This window comes from Cupressus sempervirens, chromosome 11, assembly GCF_028749045.1.
Source record: "Cupressus sempervirens isolate cs-2001-9-10 chromosome 11, ASM2874904v1, whole genome shotgun sequence".
In the NCBI taxonomy this organism is placed as follows: domain Eukaryota; kingdom Viridiplantae; phylum Streptophyta; class Pinopsida; order Cupressales; family Cupressaceae; genus Cupressus; species Cupressus sempervirens.
In genome coordinates, this window is record NC_143128.1 from 404,537,297 (window position 1) to 404,556,544 (window position 19,248).

General features: G+C 35.8%; 1 protein-coding gene across 1 annotated transcript in view; it reads right to left on the minus strand.

Annotated features, from left to right (window-relative positions):
- Positions 1–5,455: 5,455 nt before the first annotated feature.
- The window catches only part of LOC149529877 (NAD-dependent malic enzyme, mitochondrial-like), a 262,335-nt gene continuing 248,542 nt past the window's right edge, over positions 5,456–19,248 (minus strand). The window contains exons 12-19 of the mRNA XM_089810059.1: positions 8,564–8,629; positions 7,456–7,528; positions 7,252–7,338; positions 7,095–7,149; positions 6,935–7,006; positions 6,674–6,736; positions 6,481–6,595; positions 5,456–6,059 (exon numbers count right to left, since the gene is read on the minus strand). Of these exons, the coding sequence (XP_089666185.1) occupies positions 5,985–6,059; positions 6,481–6,595; positions 6,674–6,736; positions 6,935–7,006; positions 7,095–7,149; positions 7,252–7,338; positions 7,456–7,528; positions 8,564–8,629 (606 nt within the window). The 3' untranslated portion in view covers positions 5,456–5,984. The remainder of the gene's footprint in view (positions 6,060–6,480; positions 6,596–6,673; positions 6,737–6,934; positions 7,007–7,094; positions 7,150–7,251; positions 7,339–7,455; positions 7,529–8,563; positions 8,630–19,248) is intronic.

Consider the following 19,248-nt stretch of genomic DNA (forward strand, 5'->3'; position numbering starts at 1 on the left):
ATAGCCACACAACAAGATAAATGGCTCTCATAATGATATATTGTACCAACCTAGTCTATTCCTCCTTATGTTGACTATAAAAGTGCTTAAAAGCATATATCCAAATTTGTTTATCAAAAATTCAAATATCTACACATTACCATGCTTTCCATCATAACTTTTGTTATACAACATTATAAAATTACTAGTCTATAACTTGTTTGACAATATTAACTATTTACATTTGATGCACTTATCTTTAAAATTGTTAGTTTTTTAAAACTTTATTGTATATACAGGTTGCTTTTTATGAGATAGATAAACAACCTTTAGGTTAACTTACTAAGTGTGATTGATATGAGAATAGCTACATAACCCATAAGAGTGGATTGAATTATTTAGATGGATATTTTAAAAGAGACTAACAAAAAAATAAAAATATCCAAGGCTTGTTTGATTCCTCTTTTATTGTTTGTAATGCTCTTATATGCCATGCAGAAACAGAATTGATTCTTTCTCTACTTCTCACGAATTGCATGTCATATATCTTTTCTCTTTCCAAGTGTCTTCAACTAGACCCATCTACTACATTCACTATATTAGATTGAAAATATTTAATTCATAAATCAAAGTTAACTTTCTAAATCCAAAGTGCCTAAGTTACCTTACATGAATGCATTCATTCACTAGATCTTTTGTTTCAGGCTATTGATAATAGTTTGGGTGTTTTGTTTCAGGTTCACATCTCATAAGATTATATAATCTTTATATCAATGTTTATACCATTTAATCAATCTTTACCATTTTTTTTTGCTAGTGATAACTTGATAAGTTTATCACTATAGTTGGGATGTTCTATTTCATGTTCACATTTCACAAGATTATATAATCTTACATCAATGTTCACAATATTTATCTAGTCTTTTTACCATTTTTTGACTAGGAGATAACTTGATAAGTTAAACATAATTTTAGGGAAACACTATAAGTTTTTCCTTACCTAGTATTACAAGAAAAATAATTGATGAGCAAAGGCATTATTTGTAGCATGCCAAATTATGTCTTGAAATATGGGTAAATGAATTTGATTAAGAAAACTATAGTTGAATCTTGAGACTGATGGCATAAGAAACACAATTGTCGCCAATGGCAAGAATTCCATTCCATCTTGAATAAGTAACAGAACCATTCTTCCAAGTCATTTTTCCAAACATACTTTCAGTAGGTGACATGTTAAAGTCTAGCATTACTTGAGTGCACGCACTTGAGGTAAAACCATGCTACACTGAATGCACGTACATCAGGTACCCATGCTCCACCACCACTACCAAATTGCAGTCACACCGATCGACACACTTGGAATGGATGCGAGGCCGCGAGAGTGCATACTCAGGTGCGTTCGACACCAAGGTGAAAAAGTAAAGAAAAAAGCTTTTTAGTGTTTTTTTAAACATGGGAAACCTAATTGGGTGTGGGTCCCATTAGGTCTCTTTCAAGGTCTAATAAAGCCACTACACCTCATTTTCATGTCACATTTCCATTCATTGTATTGGAGCAACAAGGAGCAAAGTGAGAAAAAGAGGTTGGAGGAGTTTGTCAGAGCTTAGTGAGTGATTTCGCAAGCGATTGCAAGATCAAGAGGAGCAAGAAAATTTGATTTTACAAGTGATTAATCAAGCTCAAGGTAGTTTATTACTTTATTTTACTCTATTTTATTTTAGAAAAATAGATTCTAGAATTTATATTTAGTATGCTTTGCATTTAAAATGTAATTTTTGAATGCTTCATTTTTTATTCTTAAATCTTGTTGATACTAGATAGTTCTAAACTTCTGTGTTATTCTTTTTTTAATTTTATCATTAATATTGTTAAATGAATTTATATTATTTTTTTTGTTTTTAAAATAGGGTAAAACGTATTTAGTGTACTATTTTTTAAATTTCTAAATTTTAAGTAGGCCGAAACTAGTTTGTTTTAATATATTTAAAAACAATTATTAATTGATTAGACTGAAATGTATCATGATTCATAATCATTTTTATTTTGTGAGATACACTTTTTTGAATGGCATCTAGGCAAAGTGTAGAGGACATGGAAATTAATGAGGGAAGTGCATCTGAATATGAGCCTTAGCCTGAGGGAAGTGATCATGTGGTTGATGTAGATGCTCAGTTCGATTCAGAGCCTCCTTATGTTGCACCAAGAGTGCCTTCTATTGTTTTCCCCTCACAGATTTTGGCAGAGTTTTCTTGGAGTCCTTATGATCCAAAGTCCCCTTTAAAACAATTTGCTATGAGAATTACACTCCCTATAGTTGCAAGTGATGGCACATGAAAATGGAAGTGTAATATGTGTGGCACAAAGTTGTTTGGCAGCATTACAAGAGTTAATGCACATCTTTTTTGAATTGGTTATGGTGTTAGCTCATGCCTATTCTTGATAGGTTCTAAGAATGTGAAATACATTATTGAAGTGAAAAAACTATGGGGGATTCCTAATGATATTGCACTCCCAATGCCTAAATCTTTGGATGTTAGGCAACAGGTACAAAATATATAACAATTACAGGGGTAACAAGATACATCTAAACATATATTGCATTGGAGAGAAGGGATTATGTCACCTACACCATCATTTTCTTCACCTACACACAGTTCAATAGGGGGAAATTGAAAGCAAGAGCAAGTCCTAATAGTAATAACTGCATTGCTCATTTATTTAACATGCACACAAGGGAGCAGTTAGATGTAGTAGTTGGTGATTTAATCTTTGCCAATGACATCCCAACACATGTGGCTTGATCTCCTTGTTTTGTGAGGATGATATCCATGGCGGCAAAAGAGGTAGGGCAGTCATATTTGCCACTAGTTGACCACAAGTTGAGGATCACGGTGTTAGATAGGGCCTATGACAAGAGTGGGATCTTGATGGAGAAGATGAGGGCATGTTGCATGGAGTCAAGCTACAACATTATCATGGATGGGTAGATGAACATTAGTCATCGTCCACTCATCAACATTATGGTTACATGTACCGAAGGCCCATATTTTTTCAAGGTAGTTGATCGTTCAGGGCACTGTAAAGATGTTGATTTTCAGTTTCATGTGCTTAGGGATGACATTGAGGAGGATGGATCACAAAATGTGGTCCAAGTTGTGATAGATGTAGTACATGTGTGCAAAGTCCCAAGGAGGCTTGTTGAGGCAACCTATATACATATTTGGTGGACTCCATGTTGAGTGCATGCCATGAACAATGCACTCAAAAACATGGGGAGAATTGACTGGATTAGACAGGTGGTTAATGATTGGAAAGGTGCAAATGTTTATTTGCAGTCACCATACATCACATGCACTTTTCAGGAGCTTCACAAAGAAGCAATTCCTAAAACCAATTGAGACCAGATATGCCCCATATTATGTTCTCTTGGAGAGAATGATTGAGTTGCAAGAGCCATTGCAGCTCATGGTTATGCCACAAGAATGGAATCGATGGCTTGAGTCCAAAGAAGAGTAGGGGAAGAGGGTAAAGGAGATGATGAAGAGTGATAAGTTTTGAAGTGATGCAAAATACAGTCTCCATCATTACTCATGTTCTAGGTGATTAGATATGGAGATGCAAACACACCTAGCCTTGGAGAGGTTTATGAGTGCATTGATTCCATGTTTGGGCAAATGAGGCTTGTTGTGCATGTGAGAGACCCCACTCTAGCATCCTATATGGAGCACACTTCAACCTATCATTCACCACAGGTGGGAGAAGCTTTACACTCCTTTACACATGGTTGCCTATGCATTGAACCCAAAGTGGTACATGCCTAGTCCTCGTTGAGTCACACCACTTCAGGATGATGAGGTGGAGGAATGGGTTCTTTCAATGGATTGCCAAGATGTATGATACTGAGACTACTAGTGAGATTCGCATTGTGTGGTCAAAATTTTCCAGTCTTACAGGTAATCCTTAATTCTTGATTCAATGTTCTAACTTCTAAGTTGTTTTAATTATTACTTATAACTTATTTTAATATTATGTTGTAAACTTGTAACTTGTAGAATACTCGGATATTGCGAAGGTGGATCTCAAATCTATGTCACAGAAGAATCCCATATTGTGGTGGAAATGTCATGGATCACAGAAGTCAAAGATCACCTCACTAGCCATTTGATTCCTTTCCTAAGTTTGTAGTTCCACCCCTTTATAATCTTAACTTCAAGAATTTTACTTTACTTATTTATGATTCATTGATTCATCATTTATCATTTGTCACAATGTACATGAATGTTTGTTTGTAAGTGGTAAATTTCAACTCTGTTATCTTAGGTTTATAGGTCCTCAGCTAAGAGAGGAATTGGTCTATCTATAGCTTCATCAACTCTGTTACAAGGAACAAACTTACCTCTAAAAGAGCGGAGAAGTTTGTTGTTGTACATGGTTTCTTGTGACTCAAAAGATCGCAAGACACATGAGTATAAAGAGAGCCCAACAACACAATGGAATGTAGAGCCAGAGGATCCAACTTAGATTGATGAGAATGACAATGCAACAAAAGATGATGTAGGGCTAGTTGGTGTTCCTTTGGAGGATCAAGGTCTTACCCATGAGAAGTCTACTAGTTCTAGTGATGAGGAGTTCGATTTAGGGGATGATTAGAGAGCTTTCACCCTTACATTCTCATTATTGACATTTTGTTGATTGCACTCACTATGATATGGTCATGATACATTATTTTATTTCACTATTTCATGCTACTTTGCCTATTGTAATCATGTGTATCTTTATGATATATCATATTTGAACAATGAATTTTGAACCTTTCATCTTTGTCATTTGATAGTCAATCGCTGACTTACATGGTACTATGTAAGATTTATATTTTTCATTTTTCATTATCATTATTATGTTAAAAAGTTTTACTATGAGTATGTTACTAAGTCCAACGTTCATTGGTTATGAAGTTTCAAATTTCAGGTTTCAACTTATGGTTCATGAATTGCATTTCAATTTTCTATATTCAACTATATTTGATATGTTATATTGAAGTATCATTTTATAATTAGCATTTCTAGTCATATATGTATACTATACAACCCTCCCCCTCCTCCCGTCCCCAAATTGAGGCCTTTTTGTTTTCCCACGCCCAAAACTTGTCCCACACTGCCACGACGGTGTAACACTGTGTTAAACTAGATTCTTGGAAAATGATAAGTGATCCCTTAATCTCTGTTTGAAAAAATAACTCAGATCTGATATTAGACTTCTAAGATCAACCAATCCTTCCACTATATTATCTATGTATTGTATAAATTAGCCTTACATTTTAATTATTTGAACATAAAATTCACCTTGACTCCATGAAAATACAAGAGCATTTTAGCGTCGGCCAATGTATACATAATTCTTTTAGCAACTTAGGAATATACATGAACACTAATTTCAAACTTTCCATGAAAGGGCTTAAGAATAAGAACTCCCCAGATTAAAAAAAACTGTAATTGCAAAACAGCATGTCAGCATTTTAACATTATCCGAAGTATACATATTTCGTTTGGTAGTTTAAGCATATAAATGGACATGTATTTCAAACTGTCCACGAAAAGGCGTACGAATAAAAACCTTCAAAATAAAATACAATAATTCGACTAGAGCCAAGGATCGATCTAAGATTCTAAAGCAATTGTGCAAAGAGGTAAACTTTTGATGAAAGGGAGACTCATGGTTAGATTACGTAAGGTCCACAAATGCTCATTGTAATAGAGTCACAAATAAGTAATGAGCATCAACTATACATTTAAATCATATACTACAATATGTAGGAAAGTATCACATTGCAATTAAATAAAACATGCAATTGCAATTCTTATGTAACACGAACTCCATGAATTTAGTTACTATACAAGCCGTAGGAGAAGTCCTGATAATCTTGCAGAAAATGTTTCACTTCATGCTTCATAGTTCCCACTTCGAACATATACTTCAAAGACAGACTGTTGCCACTTCTGTGTTGATCATTGCTTATGGTAAACCAATGGTGCGTAGTTGGGGACCCACATGTTGTTTTTGACATGCTGCAGAGTCTCTTCCTGAATATAATCAAACAACACAAATTAATGAGTAGCAGATAAAGTTTTAAAGACGTGACATTTCTACATAAATTCCTCCCTGCATCCGACATGATATAGGTTTCAAAATTCTTTGGTGATATAGTTAAACTTAATGAAATTTAATTTAAGAATCTCTGTATAAAGTACGATTTAAAAATCCGACCTCTAAGAACTCAGAAGAAAACTCCAAAAATGCTGTATTAACATTGATCAGAGCTCAGATTTAAAATAAAGAATGTCACCAGGATGAATTACTAAAATAATAAGAGTAGTTTTGCATACTCTGAACCTTCTCTTGTCTAAAAGTTTACGAGGAACCAAATAGTACACTATTGTGCGGTAGTGGTCAAGTTTAGGTTTCCTAGAAATTAGCACACCGGATTTCAGAAATAGGTACTACCTTTGACATACGGCAAAGTGCCTTGGCATCAGTATCACGGTAGCCCTCCGCAAGATCCTCTGAAACAGCTTCTTTCAGAACAGCTGCTGCTACCTTGCTTGTAATATCTCGAATGCTGCATACAATAGTTAGCACATGCGATGGACTAAATAATAAGAAACAATTTTATATAATTGGTGTGAAAGTAAAATACCTGGATATTGAAGGATATATAATTCCATTTAATACTTCTTTCTCTTCCATGTATCCAGCTAAGCTGCAGTGTCAATACAAATGGAAAATATATTGAGAAAGCTCATTATGAATACAATTCTCATATGGGAAGTCAGTCAATGGGTTTCTGAAATTCAACATGGCATAAATTGAAACAATCATGTTTGGATAATAAAACAGGAACACTAAATGTTGGGGACTAGATGCAGGTTAAGTGGTCCAATTCTACAAATATATTTACCATTCTGCTGCAGCTTGAAGCATTCCATCTGAAATGATATGAGAGCCAGAGAGAAGTGTACCCAACCCAATCCTAATGCACCACAACAATAAAAGTGTAGAAATTAATTTGATAGCAATAAGCAATGAGAACCTTTGTAAACTAAGTGAGAGAAGCTAACCCAGGAAAAAGGTACATATTGTTGCCTTGGTTGCAGCGACCTATTTTACCATTTCCTGAAACAAAATAACATAAGCAGATGGATTGACATCAAGATGCTAAGAAAATGCTGCCACAAATTTATCAGAAGCCATAAAGTTACAGTTAGAGCTACAAACCAAGATCTACATCAGGAAATGGGCTTCCACTAGCAAAAACTATATGATCCCCCACAGTCTCAAAAGCTTGCTGAGCCGTGCATTCAGCTGTCATTCCAGAATCAGAGAACTTTTCCATAAGTAAAGTTCAGTCTTCTATGCTCTGACTAGAATGTACAAGTGAAAACCATCAAACTTTCTGACAAATTTAAAGATAGAACAGACCATTTTTTGTTGGGTTTGACATTGCAAAGATTGCTGGTCTTGTACATGTTGAATCTTTGAGGGCTTCCAAAACCTGCTAAATTTGAAATTATAAAGTTATTCCTGGAGGCATTAACAGAAAATGTTCAATGAAAGACTGATTGGATGTAAATTGAAAACAATTTATTCCCATAGATATTAATGAAAATTGATCAATGAAAGACTGAGCCAGATGTAAATTGACAGAAAATATTGATAGCTCTTATATTTAGAATGAGATTATTGGTAACCACAGATATTTATAACAAGAACACCCATTAGTGTACCTGGAGATGCTGGAAACCATTAAAAAGACTCAAAGAGCAATCAGAATTAAATCATTGTGATTTTGCTAAGAGGGTTCAACTATGTAGTTTGTGAGTCAAACTCATTGACTCATCCCTCATGAGTAGTGGTTCACTACCCATGGAGTTTCCTCCAAGGTTAAAACCACTTAAACTTAAATCATTTCAAAAGAATACAAATTTCAGGTTAGGGTATACTAACACATGCATTTGAGTTGTTATCATGAACTTTGTTACTAGAAGTTTGAAGTGAATATTGTGCAAATGTATTACAGAAATAAACTGCTGCAGATTTGCATAAAACTGATAATCTTTCAGAAGTATGATAACGATTCTTAGTAGCATTCACATCAAATTATCTCCAACAGAAATACAATGTCAAGGCTGGGGTGTGTAATTATATGCACTTGACCCCTAATCATGAAATACGTGAATAGTTGTTTTAAGTGAACAATATACAGAACACAACTATCTTAGTTATCCTTTTCCACAAGTTCTTGGAGCCGACCCATTGTACTATGATTTCCAAGGTGCAGGATTTTCCCATGTTTAAAGAATTTTTTGGTGCTTGTAATTCGATATGTATAAGATCCATCTCAAGGGACCAATATAAGTAGAATAATGTAAAGAAATATGCTTTATCACAAACAGAAAAATACTATCCTAAAACATTAGTGTAGTTCTCCTTGAAAGATAAATGTGCGCAGCAGAAAAAGAACATGCATCTCTTTCCTAATATTAACTTTTGAATTTTAATACAGGCATAGTTTTAAGTTTTAACTGACCTCCTTTGAGAATAAACCACCAACTGCAGATAATCCAAGCAATACATCTGGCTTAACTTTTTTGACCTGGAAATATATAAACATAGAGAAGTCGAAAAATTGCCCATCAGAATAAGTCCAAAAACTACCCATCACAAATATTCGGCATCTCCCAGATAAAAAATGTCCAATTTTTTTTTCATGTGTCAACCCTCTTAATAAAACATACAAGAGAAAAGTGTATCATAACCCTAAACTTATATCACTCTCGGTAAGCCATTATCATTACATTCACCATGAATTCACCCACAATAAAAAAATACATCAAACTTTTCACCAGCTTTCATTTTCTATGCACATAAAATCTTCCCTGAAACTCATTTCCATCTCTTCACCTGAATCGTCCCATTCCTCTTCTGCCTTGTGCCATTGTCCAGAGATAAATAAACTCCTAATAGTAGTCCTCTAAAATTTAGTTGTATACATAAAAATTAAAATCCTTCTTTTCTTGTTACTCAACTACAAGAAAATAGCTGTCCAGTAATATTATTCCCAAGAGATCTATTTATACAATGAATGCTTATGACGAAATACATTTCAAACTTAAATTGAATGGGTTTCTTCAGTTTTATAAACTGAATATGTTATCACTGATACTTCAGGCTCATAAAATTTGCTATCATCTAGTCTGGATTATCAATCAGTATCAGCATTGTCATATTGATATGAAATATCATACTACTACAACTTGAGTGCAGAACTACATGGTCCATAGCCTAGCAGAATGTACAATATCATGTAGGCAGAAAGTGTGACTTTAACTAAACTAGCTGCTAGGAACACGAGTACCCACATACATTGACCCTGCTTGCATGCTAGGACTTACTAACTTGCACATGTAAATCAAACCACAATAGAATTCAGGCACCTAATAACTAACGGTTTTGTATTGAACCAAGTATCACTAAAAGAGATTAGTAAGAAAAATGATTTCAACATTCATATTGTGTACTGAAAATGAAATGCCATACTTAGTTCTTTATCATGTAGTTGAGTCATTTATCATTCATAAAATCTACACTGTTCTCAACATTAATAATTTAAGCAAGAGAGAACTGTTTGTGCTAAAGAGTACATAGTCTGGTCGAGTGGAAATATGTAATAACCCAAACATAATCATATATATATATATATATATATTCCTAAGTGAATAGAAATAATTTTCTTTTATATTATCTTTGCATTAAGAAACTGAATAGATAAATACTTAAGTAAATAAATAAATTAACTATATTAAATACTATCAATATAAAATATTATTAAATGTTTAATAAGATATAAGCTACTATTAATATGAAATATTTAATTACTGAATATTATCAAAACATTCACAAATGATATAAAACTAATAGACCCAAAATCACATCTGAGACACGAATGCTCCTATCGAAGACATCCATATATATTTATGGAGGAGTATGAAATGTGGAGGCAGAATGGAGAAGAGGAAGAGAGATCGTAAAGGACACCCAGACCATTGAATAAGGTTTTCATATATGCAGTCGTAGTGAGCATTCATCTACAGGTCACTACCCTCATCAACGCTGGACATCAAACACCGATTGCGTGAGACAATACGGGGGTGAATCATCACTAAGCACAGACTCATTACCATAGTTTGGAGAAAGAGTGGAAGTAATTGCACAGTGCATTCATACTTATTAAGAGTGAAAGTAATTGCACAATGCCTTTATACTTATTCAGAGCGGAAGTTAATAATCAAACACATCCACACATCATGAGTTGGACTTCTGCACCTGCAATGTAGACAGACTCCTCATCATTCCAAGAACAGAGAAAACATATCACTGTAATCCATCACCAGTTAGAGACAGAGTGATAAGGAAGATATTAAGTCTTCTCATATCTATAGTTCCAAGTTCTTGAGGCCATCCACTGATAGAGAAACACTCAAAGCCCATATCATTATAATACAGACAATCCAACTCGTGCTTAGAGTCATTAAAAAGGACAGTGTCTGAGAGTTGTCATTGACAACAGAGGTACATTAAATTTCTAATGTTGAATCTACAAACTAGGTGAAGAATCATAGAGACCAAACAGAACCTTGGTAGAGGATATTCAATTTGAATGTTGAGTTTTCATTAAAGAAAAACTCAGAATCAGAGGGCATTCAAATGAATGTTAAGGTTCGAAATAGGAATCCAGGGGAGATTTTGTTAAGAATCCTTAGAGATGATATATATAGTCGTCAAACATATGCAAATCTCAAAGATAAGAGACTTGGTTAGAGGTGGGATCTCCACCATGTAGTATTATTGAGTGCATGATCAGAGATCCCAAGAGGCCCTAGGAAGACACCTTCATATGATGATTGCCTAATTGAGAAATAAGTCTCATTAGAGGGTTAGGTGATTTGAGAAGACTGATTCCAAAGGGATTAGGAGGGGTTAAAAGGAATAGTATTTAGATTGATAATTTAGTTAATTAATACTTCTAACATGTTTTATTATGCAGTTTCTATGTTGTACTAACCATTTGTTGCAGGTTTCAGTATTCATTCCTTATACCACAAGAGTGGACATTACAAAATATTGTCAATCTTAATGGATTAGTCAAAAAACACTGTGTGCATGTTTTTGATCTTTATTATGTATGTATAAATCCACTTAAACAAGCCTTTTTATCTGGACCTTGTAGCAAATTACAAAGCTTAAGTTGGAAATTTTGATAGATCAAAATTGACTGAGTTGATTGGACACTAGATGTACCTTCAAAGAATTGAAAAGATTCAGTGGAAACCAAGGAAGCATAGCTACTTAAAAATCAGAGATAGAACGCATGACTCAACTAAAGAAAATTGTAGTAGTTTTCCACTTTATGTGTTAGCTGTCTAACTGTAGATATATTGTTCCACACAATGCAACAGAAATCATTCAAATAGTCATCAATAACTGAGGATCATAAATACCATAACATGAGCAGCTCAGAAATATCACAGAAATAACACAGCAACATATGGCAGAAAGATATATCATTTCATAGCATAGTATTTTCGTACAAGAAACCACTTGTAATGTGTTGATCTTCATACAAATAATGCTTGACAGTTGATTAGGTTTGTCAATCGTTAGCAATTGCCACCATTTCGGAACAAGTGTTTTATTATACTACCCAATTTACTAAAACATGTATATTTAATTACTAATGACATAATTATCCTCTACATCTATAATGTTCCCAACGAGACACCTAAGTTTCCCACCACATGCTCGAGGGCAAAGTGCCCGAAAGAGGCACCCGGGAGAAAGTACCTGGCGGAGGTATCCGAGGGAAAGCAACCGAGAGTACTCGAGACAAAGCACCGACACACAGGAGGGAAAGTACTTGAGGGAAACACCCAAGAGAACCCAAGGGAAAGCACTCGATGGAATCACTTGAGGGAATCACTCGAGGGAACTAGAGGGAAAGCACATGCCATATGTTGTATGGTTATATGTTCCTATAAGGTCATATGGTGATGAAATTAGAGGGCTGAATGGCGACAAGCATATAGAAAAAGTATGGTCTATATGGTGTATGGGTGATAGAGAGATCGTATGACATACAACTATGTTTTCTTATGTATAATGGGGAGCTTGAGACAATTTTCTGCCTTGAGATGGCATATAGAAATAGAGTGCACTATTGTACAAACAAAATAGGCACGTAATGTTGTACGGTCAAAGGAGGATGATGCAGGTGCTTCCTTCTTGTTGTCCTCCATTTTGTCATTATGAAATGGAGGTAACAATATGAAACTTTCCATTTAAGTTTCACATTTCTTTTTAGATAACTCATTATTTGATTGGAAACATCTAAGTTGCCGGTTCAGATTCTAGTTCGGATGTGGGTTCAACATTTGGATTCGACATTTGATCAAAAAAAATTTGGGCTGGGTTTGGGTTCGTTTTGGGTTTGTCCGTACAAGAATTTAAAAAAAAATTTAAAAAAATATTAAAAAATATATATATATATATATATATATATGTGTGTGTGTGTGTAAAAATATGCTGCCACAGACCAGTTTATACACCACTATGCTAATCTAAAGCAATTTAGCAAATTCAACCACCACATATTAATGATTTGTTCGATTGGCATGACAAAATGCCAAAATATACCACCATAATACCATATGAATGTTTTAATTCAAAACTTTAGTTTTTAAAACAACAATGTCAACATTACTAATCACTGAATCAGTAATCAGTAATCAGTCACAGACTCATAGATGATCAAATGACAAATATCGATGTATCATCAAAAATCATCAAAGAATTCATCATCATTAGGCAGTTGCTGATTAGAAGCACAATTAGTGCCACTAGCATCAACAGTCTCAACTGTAGTCTCAGTTGTAGCCTCAAAATCGTCTCCATCACTACTATGTATCTCAAGAGCACCATCTTCAATTGCAAGTGCATCAAAGTGGACTTCCAACTCCACGGCCTCTGGTTCGACATCCCATTGTTTTGCCTCCCCCTTTTTGTATGTATTCTATTTGTGAGTTGTGAGCCTCAAGTTTGAATGCACAAACACCAAGTTATCTGCTTTCTTGGAGTTTAGTCTGTTGTGTTTTCTCGAGTGGATGAAGGAGTATGTGCTCCAATTCCTCTCAGATGATGATGAACTTGCAACCTATCAAGATTTGCAAATTTACCAACAATAAACTAGAAATTAGAGTTTTGAATATTTACCAACAAGAAATTAGTAATTAGAATGTTTAATATTAAAAAACTAACCTGTGATAAAATTTTGATGGCAATGGGCTGCAAGTGTTGGTATTTTTGACCATGGAAGTACCACCATTTATGAGCATCAGCATTGTTCTTGTCTTCAAGAGCCTCAATACCACAATCATTGGTGCTCGCAAAACTCATAAATTCAGACCTCACTGCAAGTCGTAGGTGCTTAGGAAAGAGTCTTCGAAGGACTGCCTTGTACCCTTGAGCAACTTCAGGATCTCTGTATGGGGGAACTCTAGTGGTACTCCCCTTGAGGACCGATTGGCTATAGAACTTGGGGCTCAATGCAAAGGCAAGTAGATACAAAGGGGTAGTCATTTTGTTCCATCTCTCTATCATGATTAACTGTAGCTCCTTGAAGAACTTTTCATTAGGATCTTGCTCTTTCTCATTTATGATATTTCTAATGTCCTCAAATCATGGAATCAATACCATCATATACCTCACCCAAGCAAGGCCTATCCATGTCAGTGTATCGGATCATGCTCAATATAGGCTCGATGATCTTCAGAAGGTACTCAGCATGATCCCACCAAGATTCATTTAGTATCAATTCCCTTATGGCAATTGCTTTATCACTATTAGATTGCCTCCATACGGTCCAATTAGCACTATTTACCATTCCAGTCAATGCGTCTTTAACCTTGATAAGGTGCCTCAAAACAATGGTGTTGGAGGCAAAGCGGGTCTCAGGAACCTATTTTAAAATCAAAACAGTAATACATTAAAAATTTGAAAACATAGAAAACTTACTAAAGTGGCTAGATTTCTAAAACATGTTTAAATTTTAAACAATTCAGCTTACCTTCAAGAGCTCCAATTTCGAGAATTGTCTGAATATGGCTTGCGTCATATGGTGGTTCGTGACAAACATTTGGATCTCTTGTGCCTCTTCATACATTTTTTTTATCCACTCAACCTTATTGCCAATTCTTTTCAGCATTAGGTTGAGTGAGTGCACTGCACAAGGTGTCCAAAAAATGTGTTCATACCGCTCCTCAACCAATAAGCCGGCAGCGCTACAATTCTTTGCATTGGCGGTTATTACTTGAACAACATTCTAAGGGCCAACTTGCTCGATAGCTTGGATGAGAATGTTTGCAATGAAAGAACCATCCTTTACCTCTCCTTCACAATCCACTGCTTCTAGAAACATTGCACCTCTTGTAGACACTGCAAGAACATTCACCAAAGGACGGTTCTTTGCATCTTTCCATCCATCTGATACTATTGTCAATCCTATTTCGACCCATGCATCCTTGATGGGCAGCATGGTATTCTCTACACCAGCCACCTCATCATCCAATAAAGTGGTGCGTACCTTCTCATACCCAGGGCCCTTGAACTTGCTTGGAGCCACATTAATCGCCCTCACCATGTATTGCCAATAGGGTGAGCGAACAACATTAAATGACAATCCATTTGCATAAACACATCTGGCTATGGCTTGATCAGCAATGTCTCTAGCTTCATTTTGGAAGGATGATTCCAAGGTCCCACCACTCTATTACTTACAATCTGTTGTTGAGGAGGACGCAAGAATGGATGGCCCTCTATAGGTGGCTCATTAGGAGTGGTAGTTGAAGACATAGATGATGTTTTTCCTTTCTTTAGAGGCCTACCGCTTTCCAATGGATGTGAAGCATTTGCCCTCCCAGCAGCTTCCTCTGCTTGCTTCTACTCTTGAATATATTTGTTTACGATGTGATTTGGAAGAAAGGTTCTAGGTAGTAGTCTGTTTACTCTTGGCTTCCAGGTGCAAAATTTGATGCCTTTTTGAGGAATAAAGCACAAATGTGCTTTTACTCTGCTGTAAGAGCTGCTAAATTCCTCCTTGCAGTGGCTACAAATCCACACATAACCTCCTCTACCCACCAATGTTCAAATGCAGCCATGATAGAATCTACAAATAAATAAAACAAGTTACAACAATGAGAAGATGTAATAATCTTTGCTGGAAATGAAACAATAATCGAATATCAGGCTAGTGGAATTTCGTCAAACACTTACAATGTAACCAAAGTCTTCAAACAAACACAATGCAATAACAAGATCTTTTACTGAATCTTAATCTAATACCAAGAATGTTTACTATAGCATTAATAGTGATGATTCCACAATTCGAAATTAGAAGAAATAATATCAGACTTCAATTAATGGACTATAACCAGATTCAAAATTAATAGCTCTTGAACTACAATCTAGAAGAATGCAATACTGTTTAACATAACATTAGATATTTCATATATGCAAATATGCTAAGATAAGAATACGGATAGATAGAGACTGTACCCCTGGTGTATGCCAAAAAGTTCACTGTTGCTGCAGGAACTCGTGTCACCTATTCTTTAGCGTCTTCCAGTCAATCGACTTCCCTTCTATTCATTTATACTTCCTACGAACTGGGGAACACTTGCCTGATGATGGAGAAGTTAGAACGATATCTCACTACTAAAGACATGAGACCACTCCACTATATGACTACCACGTGAAAGTTTGAAACCACTCTTAAAGACGTGAGACCACTGTTGAAGATGTGTGCTGAAGACGTGAGACCACTGCTGAAGACGTGTGCTGATTCCACAATTCGGAATTAGAAGAAATAATATCAGACTTCAATTAATGGACTATAACCAGATTCAAAATTAATAGCTCTTGAACTACAATCCGAAAGAATGCAATACGGTTTAACATAACATTTAATATTTCATATCTGCAAATATGCTAAGATAAGAATGCGGATAGATAGAAACTGTACCCCTGGTGTATGCCAAAAAGTTCACTGTTGCTGCAGGAACTTGTGTCACCTATTCTTTAGTGTCTTCCAGTCAATTGACTTCCCTTCTATTCATTTATACTTCCTACGAACTGGGGAACACTTGCCTGATGATGGAGAAGTTAGAACGATATCTCATGCTAAAGACGTGAGACCACTCCACTATATGACTGCCGCGTGAAAGTTTGAAACCACTCCTAAAGACGTGAGACCACTGCTGAAGACGTGTGCTGAAGACGTGAGACCACTGCTGAAGATGTGAGACCACTGTTGAAGACGTGTGCTGAAGACATGAGACACAAATTGCCGCGTGAAACATAGACTGCCACATGAAACACACACTGCGTGAAACACAAACTCATGAACTACTATGCATAGAAATTGTGAAACAAACTGCCATGTCTACAAAATGGTACGCGTGTGCCATGACCCACAAACTGCTGCCGTCTACCACACCGAAAAGCAAAACCCACGATTTTAGGTTTTATGTTTCAATGTTTCATAATGTAAAAGTCAAAAAAGATGATGTGGCTAATAAAATTCGTCCACATTCACTACGCATTCGTCCTGGGTTCCGTTGACGTCAAAGACATTCACCTCAAATTCCAACGCATTCGCCCAAGGTTCGAAAAAGCGAATTCACAGGGAATTTCAATGCCAGCAGATGAATTTGCATCGAATTCGAATCAACTTCGAATTTGAGCGAATCGAATGTTGAATTCCTAGGGTTTTGAACGAATTCAGTAACTTAGGAAAACATTGATCAAACGATTGTCACCAATTCGTATAATGGAACATTTTACTAAAGATTTTCATCAAGTCTTTTCTATTTTTTTAGTTTGTTTGTCTATACTTGATTTTTGAGACCTTCAAAGTCCCTTTTGTGTCTCTGAGTGTTTGTTTTGTTTGTTTTTCCCTTTTTGCTTCCTTCCATCTCTTGCTTTCGGTCATACCTTTGATTTGAGATATCTTGGGGCTTAAACGGAGTTGTTGGTCAAAAGATGTTAAGGATTAAGTGCCCAAAAAATGGGGCTTGCAACTTCAATTGCATATTTAAAATATTGACCTTATATTTTAATATTGAGTTGCACTTTTTGAAAAATATAACTTAAAATGACTTTATATTATGTTTTTTTAAGTTACCTTATTCACCATATCCACCATGTCGAGGCCATTAGAGCCATGAGTTATAGCAAGGCAGCGAATGAGGAAGGGTTCTAAGCGAATCTCTTCAAGTTGGGGATTTTTGTTCTCAGTTCATATCTTGCTGATCTCTTCAAGAGAGTGTTGTGTACTGGCTTTCCGTCGTCTTGGTCTCACCATATTATCCACCCGGCTGGGCCAACTTCTGATCTGGGGAACTACAAGAGCATTACGATTGGACATACCTTTGCCAAACTCTATGTCATAGTCTTGCACATTATTCTCACGAGACAACTGGACAAATTAGGTTACAGGGCCATAGGTCAGGCTGATTTGAGAGCTGATTTTCATACTACAAACCATATTCTCACCCTCAGGGCCATCATTGACGTGGCTCGACATTGCTCGCTGAAAGTCTACAATTGCTTTGTAGACTTTCGCAAAGCTTTTAATTCTGTGCCCCGATCCTGTTACTTCAGAGACTCAGGATATTGGGGTTTCCAAGGTTCTTCTCCTAGCCATAATGAGACTTTACACCAGGGTTGTTGGTCGTATTAGGACTCCTTTGGGATTTTCCAATTTCATTCAAAGTTCTATTGGGGTCAAACAGGGATGCTCACTTTCTCTTACACTGTTTGATATCTACATTAATGAGCTTGAGACCTATTTGAGGAGTTTCTTGCTTCCCGAGGACAAGTGTTATCTTCATTTGGTCATGATTTCCATCCTTCTCTTTGCTAACAATGTGGCGCTTTTGTCTTCCTCCCCTGATGGGTTACAATGTCTTTTGGATGGGTTGGCCTCCTTTTGAAATTTTGGGCAGCTAGTGGTCAACTTGGGCAAGACCCGGGCAATGGTTTTCAATTTCTTGAAAACCTCCCATCTCCACTTCCTTTTCAAAGGGACCGAGGTCGAGATGACTACTAGCTACACAATTTGAGCATCATGTTCTTTGGGTCGCACTTCAATCTGAGACCAGTCATGATGTCATGGGTTAGCAAGGGCCTGGGTTTACTTTCTTTACTTGAGAGACATTGTTTTAGGCACCAATTTTAGGATACCATGTCTAAGATGTATATCTTAGACTCTCTGGTTAGAACTGATGGAGCCCAAAATTTAGGTCCGCGTTAGAGAAATAATTTTTGTGATTTGATGAAGTCTTGTCATTGATTCATGTTAAGATGTCAAAGCATGTTATAGAATTTGTCAAAGAATCTATGGTTGTGTACTGTAGAAACCCAAGAATAGGTACTAGACAAGTTCCAAAATGCCAGAAACTCAGCATCAGCGTGTGATGCAGATGTATTAAACAACATGTCATAATACGAATAAGGAAATTCATATGTGCCTAATTTTATACTATATCATAACTGGATCTTGAAGCTTCTGGAAAATGAAGTGATTATATTCAAATAATGAAGCCAACATTGTATTTAGAGAATTAGTTTCAAACTTTCCAAAAGTGCATATTAAGTGATAATAAAACCCCTATATACAATAGCCTTATATGCACAAACAGAAATATGATTGTCATTATGATGTTGAAATCACATAAACGTTTAAGTGCAAAACAAGTCACGGGTGGATAGTATATTCAAAACACTGATATATGTTTGAAAGTCAAACTTGCTTATACCATCAGATACACATGCAGCACATAGGGGTCGTGACAAGTTTTATGAAGTAAAAAATGATTGCGTTGAATGGTAGTGTTGAATGTTATACAGTTGGCTTTCAAACATATAGCGAATTGGGACCATGATGAGAAAATGAAGATACACAGGCTAGTCAGGAATTCTAAGTTGCAGAAACAGCACACTTGCAAACATATTTATTGATACTATAAAGGAGATATCAAAGCTCTATTCTTATAGCATACCTGTTATTCATCATTGAATTGTTAGGTGCAGCAGAGTTGCACACAGTCCAAAGTTACATATGAAATCTAATGCTTTATAAAATAATGATGATACCTGGTG